The 17,801-nt window shown below is 50.4% G+C and overlaps 1 protein-coding gene across 1 annotated transcript; it reads left to right on the top strand.

Annotated features, from left to right (window-relative positions):
- Nucleotides 1-680: 680 nt before the first annotated feature.
- On the top strand, nt 681-16,551 carry RNF40 (ring finger protein 40). The gene is made up of 20 exons (XM_044447985.1): nt 681-713; nt 1,687-1,884; nt 3,466-3,633; nt 3,975-4,110; nt 4,211-4,444; nt 5,890-6,011; nt 6,105-6,251; nt 7,431-7,505; nt 7,593-7,712; nt 9,078-9,257; nt 9,859-9,994; nt 10,721-10,842; nt 11,458-11,978; nt 12,509-12,626; nt 13,679-13,828; nt 14,692-14,904; nt 15,050-15,175; nt 15,710-15,850; nt 16,029-16,130; nt 16,249-16,551. Exons 2-20 carry the CDS (start codon nt 1,753-1,755, stop codon nt 16,423-16,425), a joined length of 3,120 nt encoding a protein of 1,039 aa, XP_044303920.1. The 5' UTR covers nt 681-713; nt 1,687-1,752; the 3' UTR covers nt 16,426-16,551.
- The last annotated feature ends 1,250 nt before the right edge of the window (nt 16,552-17,801 follow it).

Genomic DNA, 17,801 nt, shown 5'->3' with positions numbered 1-17,801 from the left:
TACTGGCGAAGTGAGTCAGTAAGGGCAGGACGAGGGCCTAGCCAATCATGGAAGGACTCTTTGCCGTGGCTAGGAAAATTTCAATAGAGATAGATCAATTAAGGTAACACAACGATAAAAAGCAGAAGGCGTCATTCGTTTGGAGCACTAAAACGGTTTCAAGGGGCGCTTTCCTCTTTCCCCTGCTACTATGAAAGACTCAGAATAGTATTTGATTCATGAAATCTTTACACTCAACACTAAAGTAAAAATAGTTCCATTTTAACCCAAAAGTATTAAAGTGGATTTCAAAGGCACAGTTAGCTCTACATTTCTATCTCTATAAGAATGCGGTGGCTCTATAAAACCGTATCGCGCCGAGCCCAATCACGAGCTCCGACGAACACAGCCTCGGCGCTTGTGTGCTTTATCCAATCACAACCGGCTTTCTTTTTTTTCCCCTCCCTCCCAAACCTCTCACGAAGAATAATCCTGCCCAGTGTATCACTTTCAACCAATTACCCTTCGCTTTCACGGTAGGATGTCTGAGTGCGCATGCGCACCCGCATGGGGCGGGGAGAAGAATTTCGTTTGGTTCTGAACTGAGGGCTGGGCCTTAAGGGTGGTAACGTAGGAGCATGCGCAGAAGTTGCGTTGGCGTTCCTGTTTCTACTCGTCGCATGGGGGGGAGTGCGAAGGATCCGCAGCTGTGGGGGGAGGGGGCGCTGGGGCAGGTGAGAGAGAGAGAGAGAGAGAGAGGCTCCTGCCCTCCAGGCAGGCTGGGGGCTTTTTTTTCCTGTATCTTTTATATATATTCCTCTTCCCCCATATCTCTGTATTTCTTCTCCTCACTGAGGTCTTTCGCCTTACCTGTTCGCATTTTTTCCAAACTAAGGTTTCCCCCCTGAGCATCCCTTTTGTACTATTTTCTGATACTGCCTTTCTGTGATGGTAATAGTAAATTAATTCTAAAATGATTTCTTTAGGAGATGTATCAAATATGTCATCTCAGGCAGGGAAGAAGCAAAGTTGTGCAAAGGGAGGCTTGGGTTAAAGAAGAGAGACCAAGTGCGTTCACTCCTAGCTACCTCCTTGCCTTTTTAATCGCCTGTTTTCATTTTAGCCACTTCTGTTTCTTCTCTCTTCTTTTGCTATTTTCTGTTCTGTGCTACTCCTTTCCTTGAGCATATTCAACTGTTCTTCCTCTGCCCACATTTCCCTTCTTGCTAAGCCTTGCAGTTTCTCCAGACTGGTGCAGTTTCTCTTCCGTATTTGTTTGTCAGCACCCTCCTCCAAACAGAGCATCTACTCTTCCTTGGGCAGTACTGCGACAGACAGGAGTAGTTTGGCAGGTGCCACTTTATTGCTACATCCTTATGTCAACAAACACCTGTTGAACTTCTACCTGTTCTGCCATTCTTAATAGGCATATGGTACACATGTGCATATTAGCATTTGTGATCACAACCCTCATTCCTATTCAAGTTCTCAAAATATGTGATCTCTGTTAATATTTTGCATGCCTGTATCTCATGCTGCTGCACTGCTTTCCACATGTTGTAGCTTTTCCCTTACGCTCCTTTTCTTTTTGCTACTTTGCTCAGATGTGAGGTAAGCAATTCCCAGCCTTAGCAATGATACAGGATTGCAATTAGGTTGATGCAATGCTGGTCTGCTAACCATCTTTGTCACTTTTTTTCCTTCTAGCTGAAGAACTGCCCCCTCGGCTGACTGCCTGTTTCCTGTGCTTCTAACCCACCACGCAGAGTCACCATGTCAGGGCCTGGAAGCAAGCGGGCAGCTGGAGATGGGGGCTCAGGGCCCCCAGAGAAGAAAGCCAACAGGGAGGAAAAGACCACCACCACCCTGATTGAGCCCATCCGGCTAGGCGGCATCTCTTCTACGGTGAGATCCTGGAGTCAGAAAGCAGGGTAAAGATGGTGTGGGATTAAGATCTGCAGCAACCTATTTTTATCTACTCTGAAAAGAAATAATGTGATCTCTTGTGAATACATATGCTCCAGACTTCTGCAAAAGAAGCCCAATTTTTACTGCAGGTGTGGGCAGAAGGTAAAATCTTCTAGTTGCTTTGGATTGAAGTTCCCAGAAGCCCCTGCCAATGTGTCCTGTGGTCAGGAATGCTGGGAGCTGAAGTTCAAAACTTCCAGAAATGCCCAAAACTTTCTGCTTACTTTCAGTAAGGAGGCGGCACGCATGGCCTCTTTCTGAATCAGACTCTGTTAATCTCTTTGCAGTGTTAGAGCTTGTCTGTGGAATAGATGATTTTGGAATGCTTCTAGTATGTGTTGGTATATTGACTGGCCTGATTGTCGTGGTATTTATAACTCATCACAGTCAGTTACAGATTCGTTGAGATCCATGTGTAGTGGTTAAGAGTGCAGGACTGGGACTCAGGAGATCTAGGTTTTAGTCTTCAATCAGCCATGAAATCCACTGGGTGACTTTGGGCCAGTCACTGCCTTATCCTAACCTTCCTTATAGGGCTGTTATGAGGATAAGTGGACAGGAGTATTTTGTGAGCTACCTTGAGTTCTTTGCAAAAGGAAGAAATGCAGAATGTAAATGAAGGACTAGTAGCCATTCTTAGCCGCCTCCTCCAGTCATTTCCCGTTTCTAGCCATGCAATTTGGCTGCTATCACTCTATCTTGTAGAAGTGAATTCCATAGTTTAACTATGTGCTATGCGAAATACTTCCTTTTATCTGTCCTGAATCCTGCACCAGTCAGCTCTGTGTACCAGTATTATGAGAGAGGGAGAAGGATGCCTTCCTACCCACTTCCTTTACGCTATGCAGAATTTTGTATACCTGTCATGTGTTTCTTTCTCAGCTTATTTCTTAACTCTCTGATCAGATTCACATGATCAGCGCAGCCCATTATGGATTGTTTAATACACTGAGCCACAGTGCTTGCCAGTACTAGCTAGGCAGAATTTTTCCTGATTAGGGGTTGTTATTGCAGCCACCATGGGTTATGCAAGAGTTAAACAACAGACCCGCGCTGCCTGGAGACAAACGCAAAGTAATTGGGAGTTGAACATGTAACATTCTGAGTGGCATGCATCACACCATAATGTAAATAACTTGTGGGTGGGCTGTTTTGATCTTGTGAACCAGGTTGGAGAATCAGAGTTGTATTGTTGGGCGAATCCAGCAAAATCCCATGGTGGAATTTGTGTGAGCAAAGCCTTTCCTCTTGCAGAGTGCAAATCCTGAATCCAGTCCAGCGTTTCCATCTGTTTTGTTGTGGTGTTTTCACCTGAGACCCCTGAAAATGAGCCAGACCCTGCTGCCTTGCTCTGCAAGTTAAAGTAGTGCTCTCGGTGGGCTAACCAGCTTGCAGGGCAGGTGTTGCTCTTGGAACATCCTCTCATGTGTCCATTAGGACAGCTGCTGGAAACGGCAGAGACTTTCACTGTGGATACAATTTTCATGGATGACTGGGGTGGGGGGCTTCTTGCTGTAGGAGGAGATGGACCTCAAGGTGCTGCAGTTCAAGAACAAGAAGCTAGCAGAGCGCCTGGAGCAGCGGCAGGCTTTTGAGGATGAGCTGCGCGAACGCATCGAGAAGCTGGAGAAGAGACAGGCCACTGACGATGCTACCCTCTTGATTGTCAATCGCTACTGGAAGCAGGTTGGGGCCCAGTCCTCTCAGCTGATTTCCCCCTTAAGATCCTCATCTCAGGCTTGCATTTGCAAAGCTGAAGCTCAGTCCCGCATCCGGTGCAATGTTTAGAAAGAAGCAGAAACCGAAGCAGGATTTTGCGGTCCCAGGGAGCATCTGCTCCTTATTCTCAATTCATGACAAGCATAATCTGAGTTGATTTTATTGGTGCAGTTCATTCTGTATCTCCAGAAATCGTACCGTTCGGGGCAAATGCCTAGCGTTGCCTGTGTTGTTCCAAACATGCTCTCCCTTTACTCCTTCCTCAACTCTTAAAGTCCTTTTTCCTCCCCTCCTCCTCATTTCTACAGCTGGATGAAACGGTGCAAGTGCTACTGAGACGTTACGATGGAGATTGTGGGCAGTCTTTGGAGGAGCCCAAACTGGAGCTTGCAGGAGCGGAGTTAGAGGGGTCTCTTCTTGGACCAGAGGGATCTGAGAGGAGAGGTGAGCCCTGCTTTCTGTGTCTATGGGGCACATGGGGGATGGGATGGGGCACCCCATCCTCCGAGCCAAGACTGACCCTGCTTTCCTCTGGTCTCCTCAGAGGCAGTACTCTCCCCCATCACTCCCCCTGCGCCCTGGAAGGCTGGGGGCCTGGTGCTGAACGAGACGGCCCTTTCCTTCCTGGCCACCTTGGCCAGCAGCAGCAGCGAAGAAATTGAACTGCAGCTTCAGGAGCGCATGGAGTTCTCTAAAGCTGCTGTCTCCCGCATCGTGGAAGTTTCTGACAAGATCCACCGGCGCACTGAGGAACTCTGCCAGAAGATCCATGCCCATGGTGAGCCCAAGCTCCACGTCAGGTTGGGGGGGGTTGATTGTGCATCACCGTCCTTTGTGTCAGAGTCATCAAGGGAGCGCCTCAGACATCACTGGGAAAAGAGCCTGAGATCCAGAATTCTTGTGTCTGAAGGGGAAAGATAATTCACACAAGAGACAGATTCCTACACCATAACTCATTCAGGAGTGTTGTCTGTGCACCACCTGTTCGAAAGTTGAAAGCATTGTTTGGTCCTCAGTCGATTATATTATAGGAGATGAGGTTTTATCTCTCCAGTATTGTAATATCATTTTTGTATCTGTGAGAAGGGTGCAGAAAATCCATTAGCACTGACCATGTGTTAAATTATCTATTTGCTTCTAAAAAGTTAAGAAGGCATGAAGTGGCAAATATAAAAGTGTTCCCATGCAAAATTTATTCATAGTGTAACTTTCTCTCCATAAGGGGCAACTACTGCATATTGCCAAAATACTTTATTTGATTTCATTGCCACCCTACTAGCCAATATATGATTAAGTATCGGCAGCATTATCAGCAGGTAGCAGACTTAGGCAAATGTATTAAGGAGATTTTATGCCATCAAATAAACACAAAAGTTTCTGTGGAATAAGTTGTAACTTTAGTTTCATTGCAACTTGACATATAAATACTAAAGTGATAATCCACTGCTTAGAATGAATAGGACATTCTGCTTTCCTATTCCATTTCAGCTTCAGACCTTGTGTATCATATTTATTCATCAATAATACAATTTTGTAACTGTGGATCTTGGGTCTGTATAACTGAGCAATCTAAACAACTATTTCCGATAGCAGAGGAAACTGAAGCTGAAACAGTTGCAGGGCCAAACTTTGATTCTAACGAGTGTTGCAATTCCAGGTAGTGCTATTTAGCCAGAGTGGACAAATCACATTTGGCATGGAAATCTGAAAAGGGTAGAACCTCCACATTGTCCTCAAACATTGACCCAAATAAAAAAATCAATGTCCATCCCAAACCCTTTTGCTTACGAATGTTTAAAGTCTGGATTTTGCCATAAAGTCAACTTAGTATGCAAAACTGGATCAAAATGTATTTGATGCATCATTATCTGTGGCATCTATATACTTTACTGATTATTTAACATTTATTTGCAATCTTCAATGCTTTTCCTGCTTGGCTTTACAGTCATTGTGTAAGGTAGGTAACTGCTAACTTCCTTTCACAGTGAAGTCCCCAGATGAAAGGTGAGACAGAGTGAATCAGACTCTGAGGGAGCTTTGAATCCAGATCCAGGGCTATCACTCTTGCATCTGGAGTACACTGACATTTGGCATTGTGGTTCATAGCAAGCATGTTCCATAAAAATGCAGGCTCTCAAGGATATCTATTGGGTGTCAGCCTCTAGGAGAGGGAAATGGAAGTTGAGCAACTCCAGTTTCAGAGGGAACTTGTTTTCCCCACAGTGGAATTCGACCAGCTGGAAGATGCAGTGAAGGCACTCACCAAAGAGCTGACGAGGGAGAACCGGCATCTACAGGACTTAACCACCCAGTTGCAGGAGAAGCATCACAAGATCTCCCTGGAGGTATGTTTCTGGCAGCATTTCTGGCTTAGTGGGAGGGTGAAAAAGCTCCCCTGAAGCTTGCCCCATCCTCTTTTTTACCTGTGGCCTGCTCAGTACACAGAGCTGCAGGACAAGGTGACCTCCTCAGAGACCAAAGTGCTGGAGATGGAGACCACCATTGAAGACCTGCAGTGGGATATCGAGAAGCTGCGCAAGCGAGAGCAGAAGCTGAACAAGCACCTGGCCGAAGCCCTGGAGCAGGCGAGTGAGGACCATGGGGTGCCCTCCTCTCCTTCCCCCATGGCTGGTGCTGTCCAAAGGCCTCTTGCGTCTCTCTAGGGAAGAGAGAAGGCAGTGAGACACGCCAGCCATTTAATGCATGGAACCAGTGGGCAAAAGGGAATGGGCTGAGATAGCATGCAGGACGTGGGTGCTTGAGTTTTTGACCGGGTCTCAAGAAACCTGGGTTCCAATCCCACCTAGCCATGAAGATCCCTGGGTGACCGCCCGTTACTGACTTTCAACCTAGCCTACCTCACAGGGTTGTTGTATGAATAAACTGGAGAGATGGCCAATTATATAAGCTGCCTTGGCTTCTTTGCCAAAGAAAGGTGTAATAAAGTAGTACTAGTAAGGAAGGCAGGGGGGCGCCCACCTCAGTCGAGTGGTCCCCTTGTGAACTTGCACCCGAACTGTGTTGGGTGGCAGACGCTCAGGAAGTATTGTGGACCCTGCCTGGGTCGATGCGTCTCTGCCCTTGGAGAAGGTAGCTGCAGAATTCAAAGGACCATTTTGTGGAAAAGGGGCTGTTACTCGCACCCACCCTGGTGCTTTGCCCTGTGGCTCCCATCAGCCCCAACCAGCAGAGCTCATAGGGAAGGGACAGTGGAAGCCATAGTCCAGAACATGAGCCTGTCCTCAAGTCACCCTGCTGCCCCCACAGTAAAGCAACTCCATGCTGACCAAGCACCTTAACCGAGTCATTTGCTGGATGGAGAAAGACCAGCCAAGCCTTATAGGCGGCCAGGGGAGGAATCTTCAGCTTGAGATGCCCCTCACGTTGTGGAGAAGAAGCCTTGCAAAGTTTCCCTTTCCTTAGATGTTGCGCAGAGTAGGGCCTTCTTAATTGTGGCTCTGACTGCGTAGAGCCAGTTCCTCTGCCTTGGTAGGTGTAGGGATCCGGGGGGTTGTTTCATAAATTGGCTTGGGCTCTTTTGAGTGTTAGGTCAATGGGGGCGGAGACCTCCCATGACAGGTTCTCATCTCACCTTCCCACATCATATCAAAGGGTATTTCTGTAATTCTGAATACTTTTATAACACTTGCCTTCATTTCGCCTTTTATTAAGACCCCAAGACTGGCAAGATTCGCAGATCGCAGCCTGTGTAGAAATACTTGTATTTATAAGGTCTTGACTGTGTGCCTCTGCTTCTTTGGCAGCTAAACTCTGGGTACTATGCGTCAGGCAGTTCTGGCGGCTTCCAAGGTGGGCAGATCACACTTAGCATGCAGAAGGTAAGCAGGAGCAAAATGGCAGGAAGGTGAAGTTTGCATCACTGGAATCTGGGAGTCTTGGGTCTCTGACTTGCTTTGTGCTTGCAGTTTGAGATGCTGAATGCAGAGCTGGAAGAGAACCAGGAACTTGCTAACAGCCGCATGGCAGAACTGGAGAAGCTGCAGCAAGAAATGCAGCAGGCAGTCAGGACCAATGAGAAGCTGAAGGTAGGGACGGGCCTGCCCTGGAGGAGGGGTTGGAGCAGCGTGCCCTTCACCCCAGGCTCCTGCACTGCTCCGGTCCTTGGCAGCCTGCTGGCTTTTCATGGCAGGTCAGGAGGAGGCTTCGTTCTAGTCAGCCTGGAAGCCAAGCAGGAGAAGAAAATGAGAATGTGTGGCGTCTCCTTGAATAAACAGCATTTGGCAGTCGATCTCCTTGTGGCCCAGCCGCCTCTTTATGGGTAGTCAGGAGGACAGCCAGAGAGCATTGTGGCGAGAGAAGGAGGGGGCCCTGCTCACGGCTGCCTTCGGCTCCGGGCAGGTTACCCTCAGAAGGTGGAGTGTGGTGTTCAGGTGGTGCAGGAGCATCTTGGAGCAGGGCTGGGCAACGCGCGGTTCTCTGCAGTTCTTGGCCTGCCAGTGGATCTGCCCTCCAGATGTGTGGGCCCAGAGCGTGCCAGGATTGACACTTCATAGTGTTGTTTTTGTCTTGGTTCTGTTTTTTTCCTTAAGAAAGGTCTGTAGACCTTGCTGTGGTAGAGCTGCTCCTCGCACCCGCAAAGCGAGGGCTTCTTGAGAGTGCTGGTGAATGTTTGAGTGGTCCAGCAGGGTGAAGCCCCTCCCTCCCTCCCTCCCAGCCATGTGCCTCTGCCAGGACTGCTGCTCCACTGTGTCCGTGGTGCCCTGGAAGGAAGGAATTGGGTATGTTCTCCCCATTTCAGCACTGAAATGGGGAGGCCTAAGCCAGTGTAGCCTACCCTGAATTTCTCATCTGTGATGCATGGCACACTTTGACTCCTAAAAATCTGCTGTTAAGGCTCCCATCTCAGGTTGGTTTGATATGAAGGAGTTATCTGAAGCTGGTGGGAGATTTAGAACAGAGGAAGAGGCTCGTTTACACAGTGCACCCTTAAGGGTATGCGCTACCATAGGAAGGTGTGGTGGCCTCCAGTTTGGATATTTTTGTAAAGGGGATTGAGCAAACGCATGGAGCAGAAGGCTGTGAATGGCTGCTGGTCCTGATGCCGGTGGCCGTACCCGAGGAGGCATGCACTGTGTCGGGGACGGCGGAACACGAGCGAGACTGGGCAGTTGCACCAAAGTCCTGCTCGTGGGTTTCCTCTGGGCAGCCGGTTGGCCACCGTGTGGGCAGAATGCCGGACTAGATGGATCTTTAGTTGGATCCCGCCTGTATGCTGCCGCGTTGACCAGGCTCTGGTCTGTTTCGCTGTCGTAGCTTATTGCGTACCAGTCAGAAAGCCCCACCAAAGCAGCTCCCCAGAGAAGGTGTTGGAGGGTGTTTGTTGCAGGGGTTTCTGTGCAGCTGGGCCCAGCTTGGCCCTCTTCCCTGGTGTGTGGGTCTCTGCTCTGTAGGTGGCCCTGCGGAGCTTACCTGAGGAGGCCGTGAAAGAGACGCTGGAGTTCAAAGTGCTGCAGTCCCAGTTCTCGCTGCTGTACAATGAGAGCCTGCAGGTGAAAACGCAGCTGGATGAGGCCAGGGCCCTGCTACTCACTACCAAGAACAGCCACCTGCGCCACATCGAACACATGGAGGTGAGGTAGTTCAGCGTGCCAGAACACCTGTCGGGCACGTGGAGGGTCTCGGTCCAATTCCCCAGTATCTCCAGGTAGCACTAGGAAAGAGCCCTGCGTGAAGCCTGGAACAGACCCTGCCAGTTAGGTCTGGACGTGCACATGGTGGGCATGTCATGAATGAAGCGGGCTGGAGCCAGGGGTCAGACTAGATGGCCCGGGAGGTCCCTTCTGACTCGCTCTGTTTCTGTGTTTCTATGTTTCTAAATTCATGGCCTGAACCTAATATAAGGGCGGCTTCTCATGCTCCTGTGAGGCAGAGTGTGAGAGGTGAAGGTAGACTCCTGGTCTCCAAGGAGAAGGCTGAAGCGCCCTCCCAATCTAGTCTCCTGCAGCTGTGCTGGGATTGAAACTCTGGTCGCTTCCAGCCGAGGTGGCCACACTTCCTTGTCTGCACACCGCCCCTCTGTGATGCTGGCTTGACAAAGAACCATGCTGCCCACGCAGTTAAAATGTTGGCATGGCCCTGCCTGGTTGGATGGAGACGCTCTGCCGGGGGGAGGTGCTGGGGCCTGCACTTCGGCTCTGTGTGGCTGACCCCATTGCCTCTCCCTGGCACCAGAGCGACGAGCTGAACCTGCAGAAGAAGTTGCGGACAGAGGTGATCCAGCTGGAGGACACGCTGGCGCAGGTGCGCAAGGAGTATGAAATGCTGCGCATCGAGTTCGAGCAGAACCTGGCTGCCAATGAGCAAGCAGGTGAGGCGTGATCCTCTCCCCACGGCAGGTTTGTGGGGCAACCCTGGGAGAGTGGGGTTTGGGGCCCATAACTATGTTGTGCCGAGCTTGTTGGGCCTTGGTCCTCTTCTGGGCCCTTTGATGTGAGTGGCTTGCCTGCCATAGAAGAGCTCTCAAATAAGAGGCGAACCACATTGGTTGCCTAGGAGGTGCCACACCCCTAGGCTCAGCATGTGAGATTCCTCCCATGGTTATTCTGCCCAAGGCAGGTGTGGCCACTTTCACACTCTTGGTTGATCCCTTCTTGCCATATGTTGGTGCCTGTTAATAAGGGTGTCATCCTCAGGCCTTGGAGCTAAATGCATCCTGTCTGGAGTCTCAGGCTCCAAAGAACCTGCCCTTTCCTGCCAGCTGCCAGGGATTTGATGGTTTCCTGGCTTTTGCAGCTTTCCCCCTCCTCCCGAAACCTGCTGGGACTTAGTTACTGGCAAAAAGAGCTTTACCCTGGAATTGGCTGCTTTTGCTAGCACTTTGGCCCTTTTCTCCTCCTCCTTGGCTCTGCCCTTACTTGTTTTCAGCCCTGTATACTAGAGTGCAGCCCTCTGAGCATCTCCCAAATTGTATCCATCCCTGAGGCTGAAAGAGGTTTGTTACCTCCACTGTAAATCAGTTCTGCTGCGTGTCAAGAGGCAGCTGTTCCGCTAAATGACCCCCTCTCTCCTCTCTCCCCCCAATTTTAAACTCGAGGCCCCATCAACCGGGAGATGCGCCACCTGATCAGCAGCCTCCAGAACCACAACCATCAGCTGAAGGGCGACGTGCAGCGCTACAAGCGCAAGCTCCGGGAGGTGCAGGCAGAGATCAACAAGGTGGGCCTGTGGCAGGGAACCGCGGAGGCATCCTTTTTCAAGAGGCTTGGAGGTCGCTGGGATGGGGGCAGCCGTGCCTCTCCCCGCCGCTGTGGCCTTGGAACTGTGCGTTAGCTTCTTTGGCTTAGGTGACAGAAGCTGTGGGCTCTGTAGGGCGGTTTGTGGGTATACAGCCAGTCCCCGTGCAGTTCATTTTATTCCTGGTCTATAGCTCTCAGGGCTCTGCTTAAAAACGCAGCCGGTCCTGCAGACACGGGATTGGGGCAGCGTGATGTACCCTCATGCTTGGCTATCTCACGTGGTTTTACTGCCCTGAGTCCCAAACTTTTTCTGGTCCTTCACAGCCCCCTCTCCAAGACTGCACACTGTAAACATATGTAGATTTGCTTCCCCCAGTCCTCCTAGAACTCGGCGTCGTTGCCACGGTATGAGGAAATCTTTCGCCGGGGGTGGGGTGGACAACTCGTGGCCTGCAACTCCCATGGGCTGTGCTAGCTAGAGCTGGTGGGAGTCCCAAGCTGGGACACTGGAGGTTTCAGCACGCCATCGCATGTGCTCGGATGGGAAACCACCTCTCGCCCGGTGGTGCACAGTCCTCCGTTGTCCTTTCCTCAGGTGCGGATGCAGCAGAGCGGCTTTCCCTCTGGCTTGGTGGCCACACCCACCACGCCAGGGAGCGAGGAGCCGGCAGCTCTGCTCGGGGCCCCTGCGGGAGCCGCCGTGAAGGAGGAGGACGGAGCAGCCCCCTCCGAGGTGAAGAAAGAGCCCAGGGAGGCGCAGGTGAAGAAGGAGCCCAAGGAGGAGGCAGCAGTGGCGGCACCCCAGCCACTCGGGCTGCACGAGGGCATGAAGAAGGAGGAAGAGGAGCTGCCTGCCCCCCAGCCCCCCACGCCGCAGCCGCCCCCACCCCCTCGAGCCAAGGAGCCTGAGCGGTCCAAGGGGCGGGGGACAGAGCGGGGAGGGGATCGTGAGAGGTCGCGGGACCGGGACAAGGAGACCTGCTCGTCCTCATCTTCCGCATCGTCCTCTTCCTCACGGGATCGGGAGAAACAGAAGGGGGGCGGCAGCAGTGGAGGCTGTGAGGATGCCAAGAAGAAAGATTCGGATCTGCTCAAACAACTGAGAACTGATCTCAAGTGAGAGTCCTGGAGGGCTGGGGGCGGGTGGGTTGAAGATGGTGGAGCTCCTTGGAAAGCAGGGAGAGCGTCAGACGTCATGCTTTGACGGTGAGCCCTCTGTCACGGTTTTTGAGCATATAGGAAAGGAAGAGAAGGGTCACAGCAAATGAATCTCCAGTGTCCTTCAACCCTTCCTTTCTAGTATTGATCTCAATAATGAGATGTTCATTGATATAAAACAGTTTGAGACTCCTTTTTACACTCACAGCTTCCACAAGTCTCCAAAAGCAGCAGTATTTCTTGCTGTTGTGTCTAAGTAAATTGTGTCTCTCAAGCTGAGTTGGCCAGCCAGTGCTTGCCAGTTGTCCATTCCCAACATCCCTGAATGCCTGCTACTCAGGACATTGGAGGTTGGAGGAGAGCGTGGCAGGAGGCAGCAGCGGAGGGATGAGGAGAGAGGTAGTTGGGGAAAGAAATGAGGAACTTTGAGAGGGGGATTCTTGGCCCCCTGGACTGTGAGTATCATCTGAACGTGTTTTCTTTCTCAGAAAAGCTCAGGAGAGCCAGAAGGAAATGAAGCTTCTCTTAGACATGTACAAGTCAGCCCCCAAGGAGCAGCGGGACAAAGTTCAGCTGATGGCCGCTGAGAAGAAAACCAAGGCAGAGGTGAGGTGGTTGGGCCCGTGTTGCGCACCTGCTCCCCTTCCAGCATCATTCCAGATTCCTCATTGTGGAAAAGCACTTGTGCAGCCAGAACGTGCTGTGGTTTAGTATGCCACAGTGCAGCCGTACGGGGCATTAGCCCTGGGTCCAAGTGAGAGAGTACGTCTGGAGGGAAGGCAGAAGTGGTCCTGCCAAGGGCCATTGCCATCCCTCACATGGCATAGATTAACGCCCTGAAAATGGAGGTTTGGCTGAGAAGAATGGCAAATGGAAAACCCTGGGAGCGTTTGAAAGTAAGAGTAGGCCTTCTGGGTCAGATTGAAGGCCCATCTAGTCCCACACCCTCTTTCTCGCACTCGTCAACCAGAGGCCTTATGGGGAGCCCACAAATACGTCATGAGGGCAATAATGCCCTTCCACTTGTGGGGGTGGGGGAGGTTTCAGTGGTAGCAGTATTCAATTTAATAGGTGCCTTGCTCAGAAAAAAAGCCTCAAGGTATTTTGCAACAAAAGAGAGAGCATACAGATATTTAAAGCAACTCAAAATTATCATTGAAATAGCACAATCCCCAAAGCGCCTGAATTAAGAAGCCCCTAATATGTTAGCAAATGTCTGAGAATAGAGGAAAACTATGTTTTTAAAAAAATAATTAACAAACCGCATGGAAGCATAACTGACACCAGGCATGAAGCGACCTACTGGCAATGGCCTGCGTTGAGCTGCAGGGCGGAACTCGGTGGGGGAGGTCTAATCCTGGTGCTTAAAAGAGGGCCGTGTTAGCACCAGGTGTTCATCAACGACTGGTGTGTGTAGGCACACCAGGGGGACATGTAGTCATCAGGGCTAGGATGTATTGCTAGCCGCCGCCTTCATGAATTTTCTAGTCCCTTTTTTGAAGGCGTGCAAGTTGATGGCCATCACTACATCTTGTTGGAACAAATTCCATAGTTTAACTGTTCCTCGCCTTCAGGCATTTGCAAGTTGTCTTGTTCCAGATTGGGGGCTGAGGATAAGGAGTCAGTCCTCTTCTCTTTGACTTCATTCCACTGGGCAGGTGGAGGAGCTGCGGGTGAGGATCCGTGAGCTGGAGGAGAAGGAGAAGAAGGAGAGCAAGAAAATGGCAGATGAAGATGCTTTGCGTAAGATCAAGTTGGCCGAGGAGCAAATTGAGCACTTGCAGAAAAAGCTGGCTGCAACCAAGCAGGTAGTTCTTCATGGGAGGTGCACAAGCAGGTGTCAGCTGGTGTCCTGAGACGGGGAGCCTAGAAACTGGCGCTCGCTCCAGCCATTCAGTAGCTGGTGGCCAAGGGGTGAGGAATCTCTTTCACTCCAAGGGCCGCATTTGGAGAAGCTGTTGGGTCCCATTCCAAAGGGCCAGGATTACAAAACGCAGTATATTTTAACTATGTACTCCATGGCAGGGGATTGGATTCACAGGCCCAGGCTGGCCACCAGATGGACATGCCTGTTCCCCCGTTTCTGCCTCTGTATTCATCTGGTTATTTCTTTCCTGTGCTCAGCTGGGGAACTTGCAACTTTCCCATAGCGGGCTGCTGGGTCAGTGGAAGGGTCAGGCAAAAGTTACTGACTCATTCATTCAGGATATTTCTAGCCCATCCAATCACTTTTGTCTCTGGACGGCTCACAGCAAAAAGGTCCAACGGGTAGTACTATTTGTTGTGTCTTTATGAAAAGCATCATTTAGGAGAGTATTAGCAATTTATGAGCAAAAGGTGGAAGGCCTATCACTTTTTATTTTGGATAATTATTTGCAAGGTAGCCCATTATGCAGGTTAGTGCGGGAATCTTGCAAGAGGCAAAGGCTTCTGTGGCAAGTATTTGCCCCAAGTTCAGAGCACTGGGCTTCATCTCTGATGACTGGTCTCTTCCGCACTTCCCCGTGAGTGGTTGTAGTCCCTACACGGAGGAGGCAAGCCTGTTCCTAACCAAAGAAATGAGGCCTTGTTGTCCTTGTCTCTGTATGTAACCATACGCGTAGCAGTAAGATTAGGGGAAAGGACTAGCGCCTTCTCATTCCTCCCACTGCTTATTTCGTCTGTGGGGCAGGAGGAGGAGGCTCTTCTGTCTGAAATGGATGTGACAGGCCAGGCTTTTGAGGACATGCAGGAGCAGAACATGCGGCTGAACCAGCAGCTACGCGAGAAGGATGATGCCAACTTCAAGCTGATGTCTGAGCGCATCAAGTCCAACCAGATCCACAAACTGCTGCGGGAGGAGAAGGATGAGCTGGCTGAACAGGTGCTGGCTCTCAAGTCTCAGGTAAGAAAGTTCTCCTCTTCTTCTTTGCTGGGCTGCCGACCTTCTGACGAGCGAAAGATGGGTGTGACACAGGTGCAGGAGGAAATGGGCAAGCGGCACTCCTCGTATGCATGTTGAAGCAGGAGCCATTGCTTTCCTTGTTTAGGTGGACACCCAGCTTTTGGTGGTACAGAAACTGGAGGAGAAGGAACGTGTCCTGCAGGGGAATCTGGGCACAGTGGAGAAAGAGCTGACTTTGCGCAGCCAGGCCCTGGAGCTGAACAAGAGGAAGGTGAGGTGGATGAAAAAATGAGATGAGAAAATAAGGTGGAGGTGGAAACCAACAATGACCATTGGTGCTTGTGCTTAAAGAACAGAAATCTTTCACCAGTTTTGAATTCTTTAGTCCATATACCTGATGAAAAATTAGCACATCTGCATCCCCTTTACATAATTCTGCTTTGGTTAGTCACAGGGAAAGGGGGACAGGCTATGGCAGCCACTGAAACCTCATTCTTGAGCCCTGGGGAACCTGCATCATCTCTCCTGCCACCTCTTCTGAAGGCTTCCAGGCATTTCTTCCTCATTTAAAAGTTCATATTTATGGTGAGACAGGCCAGAAACTTGCTTAAAAGATTCCTGAGGGAGTGATTTCTGTACCCAACACCAGTTTTCATGCTTACATAATGTGGTTGTGGTATTTTGCACAGCCCTAGAAATCAGATTCTCAGACAGGGCACTGCGTTGCTGGTGCTGATGCTTGTTTTGGCTGACCTGGATACTGCTGAGAAGACAGGTCAAGGTGTCTGTTTCTCCCTCCTTGCAGGCGGTAGAGGCTGCCCAACTGGCAGAAGACCTGAAGGTGCAGCTGGAACATGTGCAGTGTAAACTAAAGGAGATCCAGACCTTTATGGCTGAGAACCGGGCAGCCAAGGAGAAGGAGTCTTTCAACCTCAAAAGAGCTCAGGTACTAAGAGAAGAAAGGCCCTGCTTTGCCACATGATGATGGGACTTCCAGAATCTATATAGATGTAAATATTTGTAAAGCAAGGCACTAACCCCCATGGTTGCAATAAATAAATAATCTGAATATGCTGAAATTGTTTTCCTGTGCCTTGGTCTACTTTCTCTTACTCCTTTTGCAGGAGGACATCTCTCGCCTACGGCGCAAGCTGGAAAAGCAGCGCAAGGTGGAGGTGTACGCAGATGCTGATGAAATACTGCAGGAGGAGATCAAGGAGTACAAGGTAAGAGGAGGGAGAAGCAAACTGTGGTTTGCAAGCCAGGGAAAGCCCCATGGGGGGCGGGGGCAGCAACAGGGAGGCAAGCTCTGGTTCCCACTTCACCCTCTATCTGTATGCCCAGGCCAAGCTGACCTGTCCCTGCTGCAACACACGCAAGAAGGATGCCGTCCTCACCAAATGCTTCCATGTCTTCTGCTTCGACTGCGTCAAGACGCGCTACGACACCCGCCAGCGGAAGTGCCCCAAGTGCAATGCAGCCTTCGGTGCCAATGACTTCCATCGCATCTACATCAGCTGAGCACTTGGGCCCGATTCCCCCATCAGGGGATCCCCCTTCATAGACTCTGTCTAGGCCTCTTGCAGAGACCTGCCTTGGGTCCAGCTGGGACATCTCCCCCCAAGTTCTTTGGCTCGTGTCTCTGGATCCCCCCCCCCCCCAGGCTTCCTTTTCAGTGGATCCCTCTTCTTTGGTTTACTTCCTCTCTGTCCCTGCCCTTGTGCTGCTTGGGTTCACTCACTGGTTTCCCCTGAGTATCAGTCGATCCTCTCCCTGTCTCCTGACAAGTTTGTTCTGCTGCTCTTCAACCTTTCCCAGATGTGCCCCCTAAATTGCCTCCAGATCTCCCTGCTCCACCATTTTGAAAACTTCTATGACGCGAGCTCTCCCAGTTGCTGGCTGCAGGCGGCAGTTGTGCCGAACAGATGCCCCCCTCTCTTGCAGAAGGGCATTCCTATTTTTTAATTGTTTTGAGTGTTTTGGAAATAAAAGTTGGAGATGGTCTGCTCCTGTGGGATGGACCCCTCCCTGTTCCTTCAAAACCGGTGCCTGTGGCTTTTGTTAAGTGAGGGGTTGAGCTGGTGGGATTGGAGGCTGGGGGCTGTAGGCTGTTCTGGACCCCTTTCGGGCAAAGTGTAGCATTGTGAGTGAAGAGAGATGGGGACAGAAACCTCTGAAGAGAGGGAGGCAGCTGTGTTTGTGTAGTCTTCTCTTGGGATACACTAGCAAGATAAGGTGGAGGGCAGAGAGTATGTTTCCAGCTAAGAGTGTGGGATTAGCATTTTAGCATTGGAAAGGGACCTTGAAGGCTGCCTAGTCTAACATGCCCCAACCTCATGTCCTCCAGAGATGCTCAGCTACAGTTTCCATGATCCCCAGCCAGCATGGTTCTTTGTTTTGCTCAGTACAGGAAACTTGAAACAACAGTTGGCTTTACAGTATCTGCTCTAGTTACCACTTGAGTCTATCTGTTGCATGCTAATCCAAAGGCCAATTTCTTTTCCAGTGCAAGCATTGGTTGTAAGCCATTTATACAAAATTTAATTTAATTTTGGGGCAAAATTTATAACCCAGACCTCCTGCAAATCCTGTGGTCTCCCTCATCTCTTACCTCGGGGTTGCCTCATGTCCTTAATCTATGTTCTTGCAAATGGTTCTCCAGAGGTGATACTTAGGACATTGAGTCAAACCTTACCTAAGACTGACAGTTAAGCCTTATTAAAATTAAAGGCCTTTCCTTTCACCAGCAGCCACTCGCAGCGGTTTTGCTGGCAAAGCTTTTCTCGATGGTTTGCAGTTTTGTAGGCAATCGTGGCAAATGCATTGACAGCCACTGTGGTGTAGTGAAGCTTGCTTGCTGGAAAGGGGCACAGCTGGTAGCCGTATGTGCTGGGCAA

Source organism: Varanus komodoensis, unplaced genomic scaffold, assembly GCF_004798865.1.
Source record: "Varanus komodoensis strain SLA01 unplaced genomic scaffold, ASM479886v1 scaffold53, whole genome shotgun sequence".
Taxonomy (NCBI): domain Eukaryota; kingdom Metazoa; phylum Chordata; class Lepidosauria; order Squamata; family Varanidae; genus Varanus; species Varanus komodoensis.
The sequence above is the reverse complement of the archived record's forward strand: the minus strand, read 5'-3'. Positions and strand labels throughout refer to the sequence as shown.